Source organism: Quercus suber, unplaced genomic scaffold (genome assembly GCF_002906115.3).
Source record: "Quercus suber isolate HL8 unplaced genomic scaffold, Cork oak 2.0 scaffold_148, whole genome shotgun sequence".
Lineage (NCBI taxonomy): Eukaryota > Viridiplantae > Streptophyta > Magnoliopsida > Fagales > Fagaceae > Quercus > Quercus suber.
The window spans coordinates 1196864-1210893 of record NW_027069609.1 but is presented as its reverse complement, the minus strand read 5'-3'; the positions used below and the strand labels follow the sequence as shown (position 1 = coordinate 1210893).

The 14030-nt window shown below is 34.4% G+C and overlaps 2 protein-coding genes and 1 pseudogene across 2 annotated transcripts; all 3 read right to left on the bottom strand.

Moving 5' to 3' along the window:
- Positions 1-2336: 2336 nt before the first annotated feature.
- LOC112027790 (uncharacterized) lies at positions 2337-4208 on the bottom strand (annotated as a pseudogene).
- Positions 4209-8784: 4576 nt separating this feature from the next.
- On the bottom strand, positions 8785-9735 carry LOC111997811 (F-box protein At3g07870). The gene has a single exon (XM_065777098.1). The coding sequence runs from the start codon at positions 9733-9735 to the stop codon at positions 8785-8787; it is 951 nt and encodes a 316-aa protein (XP_065633170.1).
- Positions 9736-10303: 568 nt separating this feature from the next.
- Positions 10304-11179, bottom strand: LOC112023398 (F-box protein At1g31080). The gene has a single exon (XM_024056006.2). The coding sequence runs from the start codon at positions 11177-11179 to the stop codon at positions 10304-10306; it is 876 nt and encodes a 291-aa protein (XP_023911774.2).
- Positions 11180-14030: the final 2851 nt, after the last annotated feature.

Sequence of the window (14030 nt, the reverse complement as noted above, 5' to 3'; positions counted from 1 at the left end):
TCTAGTGCTTTCTTCTATAGACTTGTATCTTTTCCTAATTCTAAAACTCATCTTATCTCAGAATAAATATATGAACACATAGAACAGAGAAAATTTGTTTTTTTTAATAAAAAAAAAATATGTTTTTTGTTTAGTATTAAATAATGGATCTCAATTCAAATCCTCACTACACCACAAACCATTTGATTTTATGTTTCCCTTTTTTGTGTTATGACCTCCATTTGTGCAATCAGCTTTGAAAAGTTTTTTTTGGTAGTCTTCCGAGTTTCCATTTTGTGTGTTACTTTTGTCATTAGAAATTTCATGAAGAATTCTTTCTAATGATGCTAAAATTGAGTGATCATCTATGCATAAAGTTGTGACTTCTGAAGTTGAAACTCTTGATATGCTTGTATCCTCCAGACATTTTTAATCATTACATTCTTGAACTTCGTTTTGTAGGTTCTTGGCGTCATTAGAAAGTTCATGAAGTATAATTTCCAATGACACAAAGTTTGGGTAATTTAAACCCCATGCATGAAGTTGATGGCTTATGGAAATTGACACCCCATGTTAGCTTGTCTCATAAGAGCCAGTTTGGTAGTAGTTTTTAAGTATTATTGTTCAAAATGATACGAAAATTGTGATTTAAAAAGTGTTTTGAAAATACGTGTTTAAAGTACTCATAGTGCAAAAAATGTGTATTAGTACCATGTTTCAAACAATATATTTTAAAATGTGAAAAAAATATAATTGTTTGTTTTGTATGTGTATGTATTTTTCTTTTTTTTAAGTGGTAAATTTCAGACATTTATAATTATTTTATTAATATTTATTAGAGGAGAGAAGAAATGTGAAAGAGAAGGGAGGAAAAGAAAGAAAGAAAAAAAAAAGAGAAGAGGTGTGCACATGTGAGAGAGAGAGAGAGAGAGAGAGAGAGTTGTAGTTATGTTTTTTTTTTTTTTTTGATGGGAGAGTTGTAGTTATGTTAGGTCTTATCAAGTGAGTCTCATATTTTTCTAAATATTTACAAAAATGTCATTGAGTAATGTTATTTGAAAACTAAAAACTAATAAGAGAAGTTTTTTTAATTTAGTGTTCAAATACTCTAAAATGAGAAACGTTACTCAATAATATATCATTTGTTCAAATCTAACGTTGTTTGACCTTAGGTTGACTTTTGGAACTTCTCGACACTTAGTATTAAAAATAAAATAAAAATAAGACAAAATATGGATCAACTGTTTCATTTGTGATATCTCACGATTCAAAACCAATTTTGACATAAAATTAGTGCGAACGAAGGGAATTTCATGCTCTTCAATATCTCATTTACTCTTATCAAATGGTCAAATGGGTCAAAGTTGACATTTCAATACTTTTCATGAAATATCGTAACTTTGCATTTGATAGAGCGGTGTGACATCCTCATATCCTAACCAAACTATATGTTAAATTATGTAGTCTTCAGCCCCACTTCAGCACTTNTTTTTTTTTTTTTTTTTTTTTTTTTTTTTTTTTTTTTTTTTTTTTTTTCATTTTGGAACAAAAAATCATCAAATATCTAGTTTGTAAAATAAGTTTGCATTTGTTCATTAAAAATAATTTTTTTAAAAACCATTTTCTAAATATTGACCCATATTGTTTTTGCGTTTTAAAACACAGGTGTGGAACTTTCCCCATTTTTATAAATTTTATTTTTCTTTTGTCTGTGTTAAAAAATTCACATTTTTTCCTATTCTGAAATTTGATTTTTTATAAAAAATTTATTTGATGAATATATTGATTAAAATTTGATTCATTTTATGACAAATCCAAATGAATCAATATTATCATAATTAGTAAAAATATAAATGAATAAATGAAATAAATATCAAATACAGGAATTGCAAAATGCACATACAAAAAACACACAACAGAGAGGAAAACAGGCAATCAATGACTGCTCATTCCCATTTAGTCAAAAGCATTAAGCATCTCAAGGATTATTTTAGATAGTCAAACTCCATGTCCCAGCATGGTAATAGCTTTCTCAATCTCCGATGAACAGATTGCTATACCATTTCTTCCCACTTCTTTTTAATCAATAAGAAGTCAACTTTACAAGTTAAGAGTTAACTTTCCTTACTAGACTTCTTAAGAGGAACTGAGAAGAGACACCTTTCAAGGCTTATAAATATGTACTGAAAGAAGCAGCTATCTCTTGAAGTAGTCAAGGCTAATTTACTTCCTTAGGAGACCATCTATCTATCTCCTTTCTAACCCAATTCCTTCTTCTTCTTCTTCTTTTTATCTTTTTTTTTTTGGTAATTTCCTGTTGTCTTTTATTTTCTTCGAAAAAGGATTGCAACCCTCATTCATTTTGAGTCGGGGGTAGCCCATTCGAAGTAAGAACATCGAGCTCCTATAGAGGTAGTCCAATTACCCCACACAAAGAAGCAGCTTCCATGCTTTGGCTCTGGTTTTCGAATCATATGTTTGCTGCTTTTCACCCCACAATAGCAGAACACGCCTCGCTCTTTGCTGGGGTCAACCTGGGAAGGGTGGCCTTGGATGAAAGGCAGTGATGGGTGCTTAATTCTGAAGGATTGCTGAGGAACACCAGATTGATGATCCAGCTGCATTGGGAACGGGAAATTTGCAGACTACCACATCAATGAGTCAGTTATGGCAAACCCAAGTCCACGGTGCATTAGATTGGCAAGCAGACGAGCAGTGTTCTTAGCATCATCTAGGCCACAGTGAGCACAGCCTTCCCATACCAGGCCAGTCAGTTGAACAGCCTCTTTTAGGTTACATTTAACCGCGCCAAAGACCTCGTGATATGGGACCCTCAGGTTGATCCATCTAGCAATAATGCAAACAAGGAAAAATAAACTCATTCAACTGTCAATGTATTATATATATCTAAGAATTTAATTCACCAAAAAAAACCATGGCTTGAGAGAAAAACAAGAATGAACATCAATATTGGCATAAACCAAAGAAAAGGCAGTACAGAAATGGCAGTGGATGTTAGTATGCCATATAGGTGCTTTTGCACCCTATTGTCACTATTTCACTGCAATGCCCATCTTTTAATGGTCAAAACAAAAAGAAAACAGGATCCCCGGGGAGGGAAAACATCAATCTCACTTCCTTCATACTTCTTCTATCCTATATTGATTGTCTTTTGCTTTCTTTTGTGAGAAGTCACAATATGGTGTATTCAGAGAATCAAAACACCTGTGCATTCAGAGAATCAACCAAGACACTCAATAAAAGTGGTGTGCCCATGGGCAGTTACGTAAAATGATATTCTTTCTTCTTCATTATACATTGTGCCATTTCACACCTAGACACCGCAGTTGGGCACAGGAGAGTAATAGTACTAAAAGTAGACCATAAAGAATATATTTGTAACTATATTAGCAGAGAGAATTTTTTGTTGCCGTAAAGATTAAAGTTGTGAGAAACATATTTCTCTCATCAATGAAGTATAAGAGTAACAAGCTGTGGTCTTGCTTGGTATCAGTTTTCTTGTCTACAGAAGTACTGAAGAAATTATATATAGATATCCCTACAATAAAGACGAAGACATTTTCGTGGTGAGCATCTGAACATCTATGAAACCGAACCATAAAATTTTAATTCCCACACAATTAAATTAGCTCACTTTGTTTTAAAATATTTAAGTCACTACACCTTTTGGAATGCTAAAGAAAGACAAGAAGGATTCTGGATATCAACAAATCAAATTATTTCTAGCATGTCATCACTTAATTATTATGAGAAATTTCATCTCACCACCAATTTTTTTTAAATAATGCATTATATGCACGGACAGAACAAGCTAATCTCAAAAGAAGCCCAAACAATCAGATAGAAAAGGAAGCAGTAAAATTTTGTTTCAATTTTTTAATTTTATAAAACTTTTAAATCAGCTACTTGTTGAAATATGGTGGTTTGCGGATCCTCTTTAATCTGCACTCAGATTCCAACATTACCTGACAATCCCAATTTGACCATGTAACTACAGCAAAGTTGGAATGTTTAATCCCTTTCCCCTCAAGCCACTTGTCATGCAAAAGTAGAGCTTCACTCAGAAGAACACCTTTGTCTACCTGGAACCCAGGGCCGGCCCTTCCACTAGGCGTGTTAGGCAATTGCCTAAGGCCCCCAAGTGGAAGGGAGGCCCCAAAATTTTAGAAAAAATGGGTAGGAGGAAAAAAAAAAAATTACAGATCCATAGCTACAAATCAAATAACAGATCATCTAATCTATACGTGTATTGTGAAAATCTCTTATTTTTCTTTTTATTCATATGTCTTTTGTCTGATGGATATGTATATTGGTGTCAGGAGATAAACTTGTTGGAGAAGCTAGCAAACTTGTAGTTGCAGAAGCTTGTATAGAGGCACTGGACATGGAATTCACTGAAGGCAAAGCTTATGAAATCAACTCAGTTGAGGTAATCTTCAAGTAATGATTATGGTAAATGTGGAGCATATGGACATAGAATGCAAATGTTATCATTCCACTTGCTTCCGGAATGTTTTTGACATGCATCACAAATCGAAAAACTTTTATTGGTTTTGATTGTTAAACAACAGGCTGAATATGTACTAACAGCAATATGGACTTTGAAACATCAGAGAAGCACATTTTAAAGGCTAAAGACAAATTTTGACACGAGTTTTGTTTTAATTATAATATTTGGTCGATGATGAGCAACATGCACTTATTTTCTGACATTCAACATTCATAAATTATTTTATCTAAGCAAATGCATCATCTTCTTGTTCTGCCATATTGGGTTTTGACCAGGTATGTGAATCTATGATAAGAAAGAAACATATATGACCACATCATGTATATTTGTAACTTGTATGATATTCAATGTTTCTTTCAAATGCTTGTGAGATCCAATATTGTGTAGTACAGATTTCTTAGTCATTGTTAATCAGAGTCTTTGCATTTTCATTCAGTATTCAATTGGACTTGATCTGTGTCAACTGTTTGGATGACTTTCAATTAACTTTACCATATTCTACTATGCTTATGAAATTACTTGCCAAACTGAAATTTATATGTAGGGGGAAGGACCAGGAAGTGATCCACAGAAGTGGCAAGAGTTATTTAAAGCTGCCCAAGCCCAATAATTGAACTCCTACATTCAATTTGGTTCGTCATCTATGTGTACCATTAGGGATATTTTTTGAAATTGAGAAATGTGTTATGTAAGTAATTATATTATGTAATATAGTTTTTTTTTTTTTTTTTAAAGTAATATAGTTAATTATGGCAGATATTGCATCTTCCTTTTCTTTTTCCCTTCTCTCCCCCATAGTTGAAGTCATGATTGCAGCCTTCCCAAATTTACATTTTTTTTTTTGGGTTTTTGCGTGGTAACTAAGGTATTGACATGCTTTATAACTTAGGTATACCAAGTCCCAACACATAAGCTACGAGTCCTAAATTCCCTCTATATTACAAATAATGCACCTTTTTTTTGGGGTATAAGCCCTATTGCCATGAAGGAACATAGAACGTGCCATTGAACCTATATATCCTTAACCATACAGATGTCCTCATCACAATTCACAAGCAACATCCCTTCTAAGGTTAAAATTATGATCACTTCCATAAAGGGAGACAGAACATGCTATTGGATCTGCAGGCCATTGTCCATACGGATGCTTAAATCTAAAATGTTTTAGCATTCTCACACAAATATATCTTTCTTTTTAGGGATAATTACAATTTGCTCACCTGTGGTTTAACCCGATTTCTATGTGCCTACCTGTGGTTCAAAGTTTGACACTTTGCCCACCTGTGCTTGTTACCGTTACCCAGCCGTAACCCACCTCTCCTTCAGCCGTTACTCTAACACATAATATGTCAAAAACAAAAGCCTAAACGGATCAAAACAATCCTCACATGAAGATACTACACAAATATGAAGAACATTAACCCAGAAAACTAATACAAATTAAATCAAGCATTATCATCAAACTTGCTCACCAAACTAAGATCCTAGATCCAAGGCAGTAAATCTACAAAAACAAAGCAGATTGCATCAGCACCCAAAAACAAAAAGTAATTTCCAAACCCCATTTCAAAAATCATAGATTATAGCAATCTCAGTTAACTTTTCAAGCATTCATCATTAAAAACTGATAGCCAGAATTCCATCCCATTACTTTCCTTAAAAAACCCAAAAACATTAAAAAAAAACATAAGTAATTCCCAAACCCCATTTCAAAAAATCACAAAACACAACAATCCCAGCTAGAGAGAGAGAGAAAGAGAGAGAAGAAGACCCCATCAACGTGAGCATCATAGAAGCGAACATCGTCTTCACGGAAAGTAAAAGAGGCGCAAACAATGTCGCCTACGGAGACTTTAGAGCAATCAGAATCTTGGATCTGTACGGAAATGGGTCTGAACCGCCTCTCTCTTTTATCAACTCTATCACCTCTCTCCTCGCTCGCGCCTCTCTCTTTCCTCTTGTGCGATGAAGAATGCCGCCTCTCCACGAACCCATCCCTATCTTACAGTCTCTCGAGCTCCTCATCATCGGACAGCTCGCGTTTCGCGTCGCGATGCTTAGTCATGTCCCTCTCTCTACTCCCTTCCCTCTCGTTCCCGCGCTTCGAATCGCGGTCTCTGCTTCCTTCTCGATCCTCATGAGAGCGCTCTCGACCAGATCGGTGGCGGTGAGAAGAAGAAGAAGAAGAAGAAGAAGAGTGGTGGTGGTGAGACGATCGGTGCTTGTGGTCTCGGTCGCGATCGTCTCTGGTGCGCTTGCTTCTTCTGTCTCTCTCCGAGAGGCGGTCCATGCTTGGGTTTAGTTTTGCAGATCACTCTCTCTCTCTCTCGCGCTCGCTCTTTCTCTGTGTGTCTCTCGCTCTTTCTCTGTGCTGTAATGTATGATTTTTGAAATGGGGTTTGGAAATTACTTTTTGTTTTTAGGTGCTGTTGCAATCTGCTTTTTTTTTTTTTTTTATATAAATTTACTGCCTTGGATCTGGGATCTTAATTTGGTGAGCAAGTTGGATGATATTACTTGATTTGATTTGTATTAGTTTGCTGGGTCAATGTTCTTCATATTTGTGTATGTTCTTCATGTGAGGAGTCTTTTGATCCGTTTAGGCTTTTGTTTTTGACATATCATGTGTTAGAGTAACGGCTGAAGGATAGGTGGGTTACGGCTCAGTAACGGAGGAAATTACAGGTGGGTAAAATGTCAAAATTTGAACCACAGGTAGGCACTTAAAATTAGAGGCAAACCACACGTGGGTAAATTGTAATTATCCCTTCTTTTTATAAATAGGTGATCTGATCTTTTGCATGGTTGGGTCAAGTAGTTTGAGGGCTTAAGCTTTTGAAAGTTTGTGAATTTGTGATCAGTGCCTATAAATGTTCTCTATTATAGGGGGAAAAGGTCATGACAGGTAGTATGCTACCAAAGAAAGTTGTGATCTAATTTCTTAGAAAGGTTCTGGCTGAAAGTTTAGAAAAATTGGTCATTTCTGAACCCAGTTAGTGTTGGTCCATGTACATGCTCACATTACGTACCTCATACTCTCTTAAAATAAAATTATTAGTTGGCTGCTCGAGCAAATGTGCCACCAGAAAATTTGTCCAAGACCTTGTCATTGTCTATTTTTGCTCTCATTGTGACATCACGTGTCATGTATTTTTAAATAATAATAGTTATTGTGGTGACTAGTGATCATTTTTGTAATTGTAAATGTTTACTTTTTGGAAATTAATATACTCTTTGAGGCAGGGTGTAATAGGGCCCCTTCCCATCTATATTTGACCGGGAAGAGGGGCAAGGCCCTTGTGAAGCCCTGCCTGCCCTGACTGGTGGAGGAAAACACTGGATTGCTTACTAGTATAAGAGAAAGCGAGTGTGGTTTCACATCCTTGCCTAATTACAGTATACAAAAATATGCTTACTAAAATAATATCATTTATATAATGTCGCCTTTAATTTCTTACTACTTGGTTGTGTGCATAGGTGCATTGTTGCCTTTGAAAAACATCATGATTATCTTGTTAATTACCGGCGGAGGAATGGGGGTGTTTCAGGGTCCATCCTCAACTGCAAAAGAGGTAGGTAGACATGATAGTTGGTATCATAGCTATGTCACAATCTAGCACTAAGCTCACCAACTATACCAGTGCTTCTATTTCCTTGAACAACATGTGAGGCAAAAATTTTACCCACCAAGGCCAGTTTAACAAAAGGGTTGAGATAATGGTAACTGTGAGGTTTGCATTGCAAGTCATATGCAGAATCTTTATCTGCAGCGCATGAGTAATGACTCATATTATCATTTGTACCTCAAGCACATCAAAGACCTTATCAATTTAAACATTTTGACACACATAGAAAGGTGGTTTGCTTCATATGTTCTTGCTAAGTACACATCCACTATTGAGTATATCAATATTTGCCAGTGTCATATTAGTTGTAAATGAAATAACTTAAGCTCAAACAGAACATAAGCAAACTTGCTAAATTTCCTTCAAGCTAAAATATGCTACCTCACATACTTGTCACCAAATAATGTGAATAAATAACTCATAGATCCTTAATAATATAGATAAATGGAATAACAAAAGAAGAATTAATGATGGATTAGAACATTGAAAATAAATCAAAATTGACCAAGGAATTGGTTACCAAACAAAGAAGCAAAATCCCAATCATCTGTGGACTAAGCATATGAAATCAAGTATCTTGCATTTTATTCAAGATAATGCTAATTAATTGATCAAAAAATTTACTCTGGAAAGTAATAACAAACACTATTACTTTGTCTGAAATTTAGAAATTGATAGTAGGCTACCCATGTGATATAGGACTTCCACATCATGGCCTAAAATTTCAATGTACCTTTTCACACCAGTCTTTAGATTATAGGAAATAAAACTTTCACGGTTCCTCAATAGTATTTCACCAAATTCCCATAGCCCTATAACTTCAACCAAAGAAGAATCTGATATCCCAAGTGGGGGGTATATATCAATCTTGTATTCTTTGACCCACTCTTTCTTTTTATATTCCTTCATTACCCATATCTCAATGTGGCTATCAAATGAGCGATCAACCATAGCCAAGTTTCCTCCAAGATCAAGCAAATGACTTGAGCTATAATATTTGGGAGGAGAAATCCAGCCAAACTCCTCCTTCCCAACATCAAAAGAAACAATATACTTGCCTTTCAGAGCATCCCTATCAACATAAGGGTGAACAAACCAATGAAGTGCTCCACATGCAAATATAGGTCTTCCAGCAAGAAGGCAGAGAGGACCTTTGCTAATAGGTCTCCATGAACTTGTACCAAGAGTGTAAACATCAGCACCCATATTGAATGAGCCTCCACGGGAGAAAACCCTAACAACCTTGTATGTGTTTGTTGAAGAATCAAAACCTAATCCATATTTGCTCTTCTTTGTATACGAAGCTCTATGTGGTGGCAGTGCTATAACTTCTTGTCTAAGAGGATTAAACAAAACCAAAACTCTATCACCATAAATTTTTGCAAAGCAAAGCAAACCATTGCAACAACTCTCTAAGAAACATGCTTTTGACTTTGCAAACTTTGTAACTAATTTCATGTCAGCCTTCAAGAAGCCCCCAGCAACTTCTGTAAACCTTGATGTATCTGGGTTTTTAGTTTGATGATCAAGAATTAACATCTTGGGTTCTTCAACAGATCGAGTTAAGTGCATGTAAGCAAGAGATGGATCATCAATCATATTGCACCATAGTTGAGAGACACACTTGAATCGTAAAAGTGACTTGACGGGTAGTCGTGAAACGATGTCAAAGTGGAGATCTGAAGGGAATAAAAAAAAAAAAAAAAAACAAAACAAAAAAACAAAAACTGATGTTTTGGTAGGGTCGGCAAAATCGGTAGAATCTCATACGATCCTATATGATCCTACACAATCCTACAATTTTTATGATCCTAGTATAATTCTAAACGTTTTGGTGAGGTGAGATCGTAAAATCGTGCGATTCTACGATCCAAATCGTGATTTTAACAACCATAGTTACCTCACATACTTGTTACCAAATAATGTGAATGAATAACTCATAGAAACTTAACAATATAGATAAATGGAATAACAAAAGAAGATTTAATGATGGATTAGAACATTGAAAATAAATCAAAATTGACCAAGGAATTGGTTACCAAACAAAGAAACAAAATCCCAATCATCTGTGGACTAAGCATATGAAATCAAGTATCTTGCATTTTATTCAAAATAATGCTAATTAATTGATCAAAAAATTTACTTGGGAAAGAAATAACAAACACTATTACTCGGTCTGAAATTTAGAAATTGATAATAGGCTACCCATGTGATATAAGACTTTCACATCATGACCTAAAATTTCGATGTACCTTTTCACATCAGTCTTTGGATTATAGGAAATAAAACTTGCACGGTACCTCAATAGTATTTCACCAAATTCCCATAGCCCTATAACTTCAACCCAAAAATCATCTAGTATCCCAAGTCGGGGGTTTACATCAATCTTGTATTCTTGCACCCATTCTTTCTTTTTATATTCCTTCATTACCCATATCTCAATGTGGCTATCAAATGAGCGGTCAACCATAGCCAAGTTTCCTCCAAGATCAAGCAAATGACTTGAGCTATAATATTTGGGAGGAGAAATCGAGCCAAACTCCTCCTTCCCAACATCAAAAGAAACAATATACTTGCCTTTCAGAGCATCCCTATCAACATGAGCGTAAACAAACCAATGAAGTGCTCCACAGGCAAATATAGGTCTACCAGCAAGAAGGCAGAGAGGACCTTTGCTAATAGGTCTCCATGAACTTAAAACCAAAACTCTATCATCATAATTTTTTGCAAAGCAAAGCAAACCATTGCAACAACTCTCTAAGAAACATGCTTTTGACTTTGCAAACTTTGTAACTAATTTCATGTCAGCCTTCAAGAAGCCCCCAGCAACTTCTGTAAACCTTGATGTATCTGGGTTTTTAGTTTGATGATCAAGAATTAACATCTTGGGTTCTTCAACAGATCGAGTTAAGTGCATGTAAGCAAGAGATGGATCATCAATCATATTGCACCATAGTTGAGAGACACACTTGAATCGTAAAAGTGACTTGATGGGTAGTCGTGAAACGATGTCAAAGTGGAGATCTGAAGGGAAGTGCACCATGCTAGCTTGCTGGGATTTGATACCAAATAATTGAAGAACAAACTCCGCTAACCTAAATCTTCAGGAGAGAAAAATAAATATATGTAATACAAAACTATTAATTGAGCATCGGTCCAAGTAAATATATATATATATATATATATGTATATACACGTAACATACCACAAAAAATACTCGGAATTGGAGAGTACGACTCGGATTTGACTATAGAAATCACTAGAGAAGTCTAGTACAAATTAAGAGGTATCATTTATTCTATGTCCACTACATATTATAAATATATATTTATCATAGTTTTTGAACTTGACTAAGTATAAACTTAATTAAAATTGATAGATCAGAAAAAAAAAAATTTGAAAGGAAATTGATAGATCAATTTTAAACAATATAATGATATAACATGTATGTATAATTATAATATTAGACTTGATTTCGGTTTAGTGCATCTAGGGGTGTGCACAGATCGGATTGGGCGGGTAAACGCCAATATTTCTATACAATTCGCCGCTAACGGGTTGGGAAAATTCCAATCCGCTACCAACCCGCTACCAACCTACCAAAGTTTAAATCCGGCGGATTGGTTACAAATATTGGTGGTTTCAACTCGGCGGGTTAGGCAGGTTGGCATTAACAACATTTAAAAAAAAAAATTTATTAGAAACTACAATTTTTTATTGAATAATCTCAAAATATAACTAATGCACAAAAAAAACTGAATGTAAATTTCATTGAATAATCTCAATTCTAACATAAGCATAGGGTCAATGAAAAAGAGATATATCATCTCTAGCAAAAGTAGGCTCTGCCTTATAACTTAGGAAATTAAAAACAGCAGGCTCTGCCTTACAACTTAGGAAAATTAAATCAACAAACTCAAAGTTTTAACATTTCCAAAGTCACATCAAGGATTAAAAAAAAAAAATTAGACAAAGACAAAGAATTAGATGAACTGTATTCTTATGTAATATATAACATATTTAACTTGAATATACAATGAACCTGCTTGCCAGAATGACTTTACTTGTAATATTATATCACATTTTATAATATATAAACGGATCAAATGACATAAACCGAAATAAAAAAGACAAAAAATATTTAAACAGTAGAAGACAATAACGCAATTACGTACTTTTGTGATTGTCAGTGAAGAATTGAAATGATAAGAAATAGGCTACAAAACAGGGGTGGCTCTAGGATTTTTGTCCAAGGGTCAATAAGAAACTTAAGTAGAAGATAAATCTTGAGTAAGAGATAAATCTTGCAGCCTACAGAGTTTACTTATTACAAATTTGTCCATAGTTCTAGCAAAAGAATAAAAAATAAACTATAAAATCATTTGGCATTTTTTTTTTCTAATGTAATAAATATATTAATTATTGTTGTTAATTGATTTTTTTGCAATTTTTTAATTTATAAATTTACAATTCTTTAAATATTTTATATTTTTTAATGTATTAAAAAACAAATTCAGTCAAATAGTCAAAGTGCAAAAGACAAACTCAATTATGACTACAAATAGATTCATAGAAACTACAATAACAGTGACTACACAATCAGACACGTATACGGCTCAAAACTCAATTAAAAAATACAGAACACTATAACCCATATACACCATATGGCAAGACATCAAACATGTGAGTAAGAGGTGGAGCTTCAGAGAAGACACATGAACAGAGATAAAGACAAAGCAAAAACACACTCACAGTGAGAGAGAGAGATATGGAGGCGGCGATTAAGAACATAGATTGTCAAAACCAGATCCAAGCGGCATATCAAGCTGCAATTAAGTGGCAGCGGCGGCAGATCGTGGGGCTAAGCAGTGGCAGATTTTGTGGGTGAAGTATAGACAGCCTTTTTCCTTTGGGTTTGGAGAGTGAAAAAGGATAGTGGGAGTTTTTGAGGCTAAGTAGCGGCAACTACTAGGTTTTAATTTGGCCTTATTTTTATGATTTTTCAAAATTTATTTGGGCTTTGTTTTTCTGAAATTAAAGAGCGAAATTTTCTATTGGACTTTTTTTTTTTTCTTTTTTTGTTCCAGAGTTTAAGCTGGACTTTAAATAAAAAGGGCCAGGTTTGAAGGTGAGGGTGTTCAAATTTGTATTGTCAGGGGTTTAAAACAATTTTTAATAAAAATATTATATATATAAAAAGGTTATAGAAGAAAGAGGAAGGGAAAGACAGTGGCTGAAGGTGAAAGCCAAAAGTGAAAGGTGAGAAGAAAAAGTGAGGCCTAGAGCCACAAAGTGTATACTGTACATACGGCGGAAGTAAATGGGATGAGGGGTAGGTAGAGGTGTTTAGGGATTGACTTTTTAGATTTTGTTTAAGAAATTTTTTGAAGCCAAGCTCCGTTTAAAGAATTGATTATTGATTAGTTGTAAAAATTTGTTAGGGAAATTGATTAACTTTAAATACTAAATAAAAGAATGCTTTAATCAGTAAACATGGAATCTAATCCTTACAAACCTTTTCTTTCCTACTGTCTTACAAAAATCAGGAATGAAAACTACTTTCGTATATACTATTGAATTAAGCAATTTAATATTCCTTATCAAAGTCCCACCGCAACAATGTTTCCCCAAAACTAATCTGTACCACTAGAGTTCAAACAAATTTTTATAACCACAATTAATTTTCTAGGCCACCTTGAAATCTTCTATAAGATCCAAATGTATATTTATAGTATCCATAGAAAATCTCTACCCGTAGGACTTAGCAACATATAGCATGTATTGACTAAAATTTTTGAAACTTGAAACAATATTATAGATTACAATAAGAGTCAAGAATTCAGCACTACTCCAAGGTTGTGTTAACTCCAGGAACTTTTGAGACTAAATCCTTT

What these genes read in the sequence shown, in the direction of transcription:
- LOC112023398 (XM_024056006.2), bottom strand. Translation starts at nt 11,179, where the DNA reads ATGGTGCACTTCCCTTCAGATCTCCACTTTGACATCGTTTCACGACTA.
- LOC111997811 (XM_065777098.1), bottom strand. Translation starts at nt 9,735, where the DNA reads ATGATTGATGATCCATCTCTTGCTTACATGCACTTAACTCGATCTGTT.